This window comes from Oreochromis aureus, linkage group 7, assembly GCF_013358895.1.
Source record: "Oreochromis aureus strain Israel breed Guangdong linkage group 7, ZZ_aureus, whole genome shotgun sequence".
NCBI classification, from domain to species: Eukaryota; Metazoa; Chordata; class Actinopteri; order Cichliformes; family Cichlidae; genus Oreochromis; species Oreochromis aureus.
Window position 1 is genome coordinate 55,036,137 of NC_052948.1, and position 8,755 is coordinate 55,044,891.

The 8,755-nt window shown below is 38.4% G+C and overlaps 1 protein-coding gene across 1 annotated transcript; it reads left to right on the forward strand.

Annotated features, from left to right (window-relative positions):
* Window positions 1-787: 787 nt before the first annotated feature.
* On the forward strand, window positions 788-8,038 carry LOC116333631 (interleukin-1 beta-like). The gene is made up of 6 exons (XM_031756867.2): window positions 788-1,894; window positions 2,340-2,382; window positions 4,868-5,054; window positions 5,887-6,051; window positions 6,462-6,598; window positions 7,221-8,038. The coding sequence occupies exons 1-6, from the start codon at window positions 1,860-1,862 to the stop codon at window positions 7,419-7,421; spliced, it is 768 nt and encodes a 255-aa protein (XP_031612727.1). The 5' UTR covers window positions 788-1,859; the 3' UTR covers window positions 7,422-8,038.
* Window positions 8,039-8,755: the final 717 nt, after the last annotated feature.

Here is an 8,755-nt window from a genome sequence, read left to right on the forward strand (position 1 = left end):
TCCGTCAAACATTTTCAAAGAGGTCATACACCTGCTGTATTAAAAAACAAAACAAAGAAATGCAAATAACCTTTGATTAAGGCTGAAACCATACAGGGCTGTATTGACAAAGTAGTTCCATCCATCCTTTTACAACAAGGCAAAAGGTGAGGTACACCATGTGAGAGCTACTAGTCTAGACAGACAACCATTTGCAACTATGGGCAATTTAGAATCACCAGTTAAGCTAACCCCACTGACTGCATGTCTTTGGACTTTCGGAGGAACCTGGAGTACCTACAGAGACAACATGAAAGGCAATGGCCAAATTCAAACCCAGAAGGTTCTTGCTATGAAGTGCTAACCACCATGCCATCTGCTGCCCAATGCCAAAGATTTGTTTTATTTTATATTACTGAGATATCTAGTTTGCCTGTAGAAAACATGGGGGGGGGAAATAAAGCAGAAATGCTAAAGTGAAAAGACAGGCCTGCACATCCGCTCAAGTCTTGCTTACTGAATAATTTCTGTTTAATTCTTAGTTTTCTGTGTGTTTATCTCTTCAACTTAATATATTTCCGTTCATGAATTATGTGAGGCCTTCAGTTCTTTGTATGTTGTTCTGGGGTCTTTTTTTGACCCCTTAGATGAGTCCTCACTGTTCTTTTGGGGCATTTTTGGTTGGCCGGCCACTCCTTGGAAGTGAAAGGAAATATATTAAGTTGAAAAGATAAACACAAAGAAAACTAAGAATTAAACAGAAATTATTCAGTAAGCAAGACTTGAGTGGATGTGCAGGCCTGTCTTTTCACTTTAGCATTTCTGCTTTATTTTTCCCCCCATGTTTTCTACAGGCAAACTAGATATCTCAGTAATAATGGCTCTCACTGTGGTTCCCTGTGTACACACAGTACAAGCTGAACATTTCATTCAAGTTTTTATACAAAAACTTGGTTTTTGTATAAAAAGCTGTGGTTCCCTGGGGAGTCTCACAGCTTTAAAAAATGCCAGACTGTTAGATCTCAATTTGTTTTTGTTTTGTTTCTCATTTGTTCCTGAGTTTCCTTGGACCTCTTCATGATGTCTCATGTCATGATCATGAGGATCCTTTGGTCTACTCCACTTTGTCAAGCAGGTCCTATTTAAGTGATTTCTTGATTAAGTAATCTGGTGTGGCAGTAATCAGGACTGGGTGTGGCAAGAGAAATTAAACTCAGCTTTCCAAAGATGTGATACACCACAGTTAACATATATTATAACGGGGAGGGCAATCACTTTTTAACACAGGGCCATTTAGGGTTGGATTTTTCCCCTCACTTAATAATAAACACCTTTCTTTAAAAAAACTGCATTTTGTGTTTCCTTGTTTTATCTAATAATTACATTTGTTTGACAATCTGAAACAATTGTGAGCAATGTTTGTCAAAAAAGTGTGACAAACATAAAAAAAATAGGATATCGGGAAGGTGGAAACCCTTTTTCACATTTTTAGAAGATTTTTAGTAGACATCAAAAGTCCTACAAACATTAAGTTATGCATTTTTTCCTATAGTTTTGTTTAAATAGTTGTGTAAAATGGAAAAAAAAATACCTTTCACCTGAATTTTTGCAACTTTTTCCTTCTCACTTTGTATCTAGAAATGAGTAGCATTAGGCAGAGAGCATGTTCTTTCCATTTCCCCTGTAACAAAATTGCAGCAGTGCGGTTTCTGATGACATAAGGAAAGAAGGTCCACCTCCAGCCACATAAAGGAAGCTGCTCACACACAGACTGCCACTCAACTTGCAGTGCAACAAGTGACACTAATTACTTAAAACGTTGCGAAACCTGGACAGAGAACTTTAAAAAAAATCCCAATTCAGCAATTTACTTCGCAACGATGTGTGATATTGATCTCTCTCAAGCTCTGGACTGGTAAGTTCAAGAAGTTTTATTCAGTTAATTTTTTTTTAATTTAAGCCAAAAGCTAATGCTTTTACTCTTAACAACATAATGTGATTTTTACGTGATTATGGATATGTTAAGTAAAATTCTAAATGTTTTATGCTTTTGATCTCAAACCAGTAGCTAAGGGTGGAGTTTCCCAAAATCATTTGCAATTATAGAGTTACATCCTGGGTTATTGTTTGCGAAAAGGGAACAGCTCCAGTCTGGCAGCATGTTTCGTTTCCCATTCCCTCACTGTAATCATATTGTACTTGCATTCTGTGTCTAAATACATTGCTTGACAATGCATGGTGTTCACATTACAACAGACATTTGTGTATATAGGTATGTAGGCTTATATTGATAATTATATACATTTATTTGTGTTTTTATTCCATTCAGTGTCTTAAAAATGTTTTATTTCATATTTCAGCTCACCTGAAGAAGCAATTAAATCCACCTGCTTTGACATGAAGGTAAGATTTTTCCCATTCATAACTTTTTCATATCATATCTTTACATTGTCACACACATATACATTCAATAAAATTTAATTTAAATGCAGTTTTTAAACAAATTTGACTATTTCATGAAAAATATCATCTTATTTTGAATTTGATGGCAGTGAAATGTTCCAAAAAATTTGGGTCAAGGGAAGCAAAAGGCTAAAAAAGTTTGGCGGGGTGTGGTCTGTAGCGCCACATCCGGCTGATACACCGGAGCTGCATCAGCTCATCACACCTCCCCTGCATTTAAGTCTTTGCTGGGTCCTGATTGTGTTGTTGTTGTTGGTGTGTATGTTCGGTGTCTGTAAAACAGCAACCGTGAATAAAGTACGCTGGAAAGCATGAAAATGTGGTCGGGTATGCCGTGGATCTATTACAGTGGTGCCAAAACCCAGGATTGGGGCACAGCAGACAGCAGACCCAGGGCTGGACCAGCCAGGGAAGGCGATGGCCCAAATGGTGGCCGAGCTCGCGGCCATGCAGAAGGAGCAGTAGGGAAGAAGGGAAGAACTGCAGGACCGGACTAAGGACTGGATCCAGGTGATTGAGAGTTTGGCAGCTTGGATCTGGTCCTGGCCGACACTGCCGCACCCCCCACAGGCATCCTTGGACTGCGTGGGAGTGGCTGAGGCCGGGACTGCGCCCATGCCAGTCCACAGGGTGAGACCAGCCAGGGCACAGCCTACCTCCACTCCCGTACCCACTCGACGGGTGGGTGAGACTGGTGCCCCTGCAGATGCCTGAACCTGCTCCTGCTCCCCGGAGGAAGGCAGCTGAGCTGGAGGTCGGGGCGTGCGAGGCAGCTGCTCAGCCAAGGCCGGAGGTCGAGGCAGCGTACGACCTGCCCAGCTGGAGAAGGAGGTCAGGGCACCAGGAGGACCTACCCAGCAGGGGCTGGAGGTCGAGGCACGGGAAGCACCGGCCAAGCCAGAGGTCGGCGGACTGGCCCGGCTTCCACCAGAGGCTGGCATGCTGTGTGGTCCAACGCAATGGCCACCTGCCAAGCCGCCCGGAAGCCTCGGCCCACGACTGCAAGTACTGCATTCAAGCCTGTGCTGGGTGCTGACTGTGTTGTTGTTGTTTGTGTGTATGTTCAGCAGCAAGCTGGCAAGCTGGAGTCGTGTGTTTGTAACAGCAACCATAACAAGTAAAGAAGTATGCTGAAAAGCATGAACCAGTGGTTGTGTTTGTTACAGTAAGTAGCAGTAAGTAATGCAAAAGGGATTCAAACATATCACCATTTTCTCTGGACCATGGCTCATTTCAAATGGACTGAGGCTGTCAAGGTTTGCCAGTGTTGTAGATGGAAGGCGGACCCAAAAGCAGCATGTCACAGATGAAAGGTAGCTTCATTGCCAAACTCTTACAAAGATGCAAAAGTTCAAATCAGGGGTAAAAAAAAAATCAAACAACCAAGACTCTTTGAGGAAACGTACTACTAGGAGGGTCAACCACAAGGGACGATGTGACAAAGGACAAGGGGACACAATAAATACATAACAGGTAATGAGGGGAGAGGAAATAGGTGGAAAACACAATGGGAGCAAATCAGAAATAATGAGACAAAGGAAGTAGCACTCAACACAACAACACATATAATTATGGCATGCGCATTTGTAAACAGTCCATGTAAAGTCCAAGTGTGAGTGGCTGGAGAGATGGGGTTACTTGGGACCACGGTCCCTGGTTTTCCTGAGACAGGAGGAGCTGGCGATGGCCTCTGAGGGTGGCAAAGGCAGCTTTCCTACGTAGCTTTCCTGTTCTCAGTTCTCAAAACCCATAGCCACCAACTCAGGGACCTGGAGAGAGGCAAAGTGGAAAACCATTCTCTTTTGGATAAACGCATGGAAAGCACCATGCTTTCCACACTAAAGAGGGGGGGACCATATAGCATTTTATTTTATTTTATTTATTTCAAAAGCTGGCATCTCTGATGGTATGTGAGCATGTTACTGTCTATGGAATTGACTTGACTGACTTGAACATCTGCAAAGATACCATCAGTGTTAAAAGGTATACACAGGTTTCAAAGCAACATATGCTCCCATCCATTTTCAAGGAAGGTGAGATATTGTGCTGCCATCAAATTCAAAATGACCATATTTTTTCCTTGAGATGGTACATTTTCTCAATTAATTCTCAAAATGAAATATTGGTTTATGAGATTTGCAAAACTTTACATTCAACACATTACATTGTTTTGGGCAGTGTCTAACCTTTTGGGCATTGTTTTGTACTTGCAAGAGTGTACAAAAAATAGTGTACAAAAAAGTGTACGTAGGCAACAATATATCTAAGTGAGAGTTACAGAATAGCATTTTTTATGGAGCAATGTTGAGGTTACATAACTTGTCCTGAGCTGCATTATTTTTGTCCCACTATCAACTTTGTATGGCATGAATGAGAAGAAGCAGCAGAAGTTTGACTTCTTGTTTTTCTGCTTTGTATTATGCAGGAGGTTGAAAGTGAGATCTTCAGACTTAATGAGGGTTTGGAGCTGATGGTTTCCCACAACAGAAGGACCATGCAGAGTGTGGCTCTTTTAGTGCTGGGGGTAAACAGGATGAAAAAGCCACTTACTCAAAGTGACAGGAAGCTCAGTGATGATGATGTCATGAACATCATAGACAGTGTAGTGAAAGGTAATACACTGTTAATAACAATAATACTGTTATACAATATAAAAAATTCCTCTTATGGCTTATATAATAAAAATAAAACCACACAGTTACCACACTGCTGTGAAGAAATACAAAATTTTGGCTGTTTAGCCCTCTCAATTGTATTTCTCTTGTTTGGATACATGGACGTGACATATTCTCATACAACAGATATTGTGGGCAACCACATAAGTAAACTGACGTCTATATTTAGGCACTGTAAAAATGAGACAGTGCTGCCATCACCAGGTCAAATTGGAGATTACAAAATCTGCCCTCTATACAGTTATCATACAAAATGCTGTTATTAAAAAAATTTGGATCAAAAACACCTTTTAAATAAAAATAGTACAAAAAAATGATTCATTTTCATAGTCCCACTGAAAATTAAAAACAACAATTTAATAAATATAATTCTATCATTTAACACGACTCTTATCATCATTGTGTTTTTTCCCCTCATTTTCTTGTTCACAGAAGAACAATAAATAAAATAAGTCCGACATTATTGTTTGCTCAATAATTTTGTAGCAATATCTGGGTTAAGCATACTGACCACATCATACTGATGTGATTACTGATGTATTTTTTTCTCTTTACTGAGACCTTAAAGAGCTGGAGCAGCTCATTTACTATTTTAATATGTCAAACATCAATGACAGCTATCAATTTATAATTGAAACTAAAGTGCAATTATGCTTAAGCTGGATAATTTTTTTTTTTTTTTAGAAAAACAGAAACTGCTGCTTGTCTAGCTTTAGGTGAATAGAAATTTTTGTTGCTTTTCCTTGTTCTGTTTCCTCTGTCTGTTTAGAAACTGTTTGGCCTCCCACCAAAGGAACAAAACGAAGGGACTTCCTGCGTGCCAACAGTGAGAAAGCGTTGACACTGTGTGACAACTCTCAGAAAGATCTTGTCCTGTCAGGAGAGTTACAGCTGCAGGCCATCACTCTGCAAGGGGGAAATTGCCACCGCAAAGGTACACACAGGACACAAAATCATTTACATAAGCAGGTATATTAACGTACTGGTACTAAACTTGAGTATTTCAGGTTCATGCCGCTTTATAGTCCTACTCCACTGAATTTCAGAGGTATTATATCTGATGACCCTCAGCTTCAAGGTTGGAAATGTAACATCAGTTTTAACAATCTAATAAAGTTAGATTGGAGTCCCAACAGCTGCTTTTACTTAAAGAAGTAAAAGCAGCTGTTCTTTATGTAAGACTTGTAGTTGTAGCAAGTATGTTTAACCTGTTGGACTTTAGGTAGAGAGTGTTATCCATCCGTCCATCACTACCAACTAAAAACAAATGGCCATTCTGCACAACTTCAGTCTTCCAACTACACATGAGCTCCTGTTCTTACTTTTTTTGTTTCCTTACGTTAGTGAATTTTAAAATGTCGCGGTACATCCCTTCCGTCCCTCCTGGTGACTCTCCTGGTCTGATTGTCGTCCTGTCTATCAACAACAACCTGTACATGTCTTGCCGCATGGAAGACGATAAAGTTGTGCTGTTTCTGGAGGTAAATATAAATTCACATGATGCAATCCCATTTTATTTATTTTTAGAGAGTATTAAATAGACAAATTCTCCTTGCCTCCAGCCTCCTGTCTTACCCTGTCCTATCATTTTTAACTGAAAATTATAATGGGGATTTAATAAGTCCAATATTTTACTTTTTATGTCATACTTTTAAGTTGATGTTTATAGATTTTACTACTAGTATTACAACTTATACAGGAGACTGTATAACATTTTTTGTTTTAAAACTATTTACTCTGAGTAGTTTTATCCAATAACTTTGACTTATGTCTGAATTTTCCTTTTATATCAATTGATGACAAAATTTTTAAGACTTTTTAGAAGTTTATCATCTTTAAATTTCAATCCAAAAAATCAGATTCATCAAAATTTCCACTTTTTAATTTCCTTTCTTAACTGATTATTTTATTCACAAATTATTTTCTTCACAAGTTTTGAGTCACCTCACATACCTCTTTACTGCAAAATATGGATATTTTTCCTAATGATTATGTCCAAGTTTTGACTTTCCATAAACATTTTTCTTTTTCATTGGGAAGAAATGTGTTTCCATGCATGCAAAAATGACTGTAAAATGTTTTCTTTTCATCTCTTTCTGCCAGCAATACCATGATGACATTTTAACTGACAGAGACATGGAGCGATTTCTCTTCTACAGGAAAACCACTGGAATTTCTCTGACCACTTTTGAGTCTGTCAAGTTCCGCGGCTGGTACATCAGCACTTCACAACAGGAAAACCAGCCCGTTGAACTGTGTAAGGTGGATGCTGCCAGTCGTCTTACAAACTTCAGAGTAAACTAAAAGATGTTGTAGGACCCGTGCATCCACATGATTTTTGACATAATCACTAGATGAAGCAATTATATATAGTATTGCCTGAGTCTGTAGTGGCAGTGCTCTGTACTTATTGAAGTAGAAAAGCTAACGATCCAGTGTAACCTATCAAAAGCACTATTACTTTATAATACCTTTACTTACAACATACTTAAAAATAAACAAAGAAAAAAAAAAACTAGAAAACACATGCCTTCTTTGTTGGAGAAAACTGTAACAGGATATTCCTTAAAACTACTGATATATTTTCTTTTTTTCTAAAAAGCTATTATTTTCTATTTGAGTTTATGCTATTGCTGTGGCTTTTTAGCTGTTAATGTTCTGATTTAAGTCTTCTGCAGTTTTTTTGTACTAAGACCTTTAGAGGTTAAGCTTTTCATTTTCTGATATCTGCTGGTGTTGTGGGTTAAAAAAATACTGTTATGTATTTATTTTTTGAATTTCCTCCTTGTTAGCTTGTATTTTGTATTTTTTTAAAACCTCTTTTTGTGAAGAGTCTGTATATCTTTAAGAACTTGTAATATGTCTTCTCTAACCAGTGTAAGGATTTTCAGTACCATATTAAAACAAGCCAGTGTCCGGCAGCCTCGCCTCTGTCTGCGCCCCAGCGCGGCTGTGGCTACAATGTAGCTTGCCATCACCAGTGTGTGAATGTGTGTGTGAATGGGTGGATGACTGAATGTGTAAAGTGCTTTGGGGTCCTTAGGGACTAGTAAAGCGCTATACAAATACAGGCCATTTACCATTTACCATTTTCCGTCTATTAAATTAATGTATAGTTTCAACTGATAGATCTAATGAACTGAGAACAAAAAGTAAAATTAGTTAACTGTTTGGTAAGAAATTGGGTTGTGAGAGCCTACTTTAGGATTCTGCAAATAAATAATACCCTAATCTGCTGTACTTCCTACCTACAGATCTTCCTACCAAACTTGGGATATAATTTGGGAAATTACTCTTCATCAGTAATCCTTTCACTTGAGCATTGGTTGTAATAGCCGCATTGTGAACTTACATTAATGCATTTTCATGTCATAGAGATACGTTCATTTCTTGGAGAAATGTTGTTTTTGCATTTATTCAGGGTTTATTCAAGACACTCGCCTACATGAGCCTTTTCTTCAGAATAAGCACTATGTAAATCTCAAGTGAAGGAAAGAAAAGCATTGTATATGATGGTAAATGAAGTGAATTTTTTTTTAAATTAGGTTTTGTGAAATTATATATACTGATTTTGATTTATTTGTATTTTGTTGCACTATATCGTTTATATCATTTGTTGCCTAAAATCTTGTAACGGC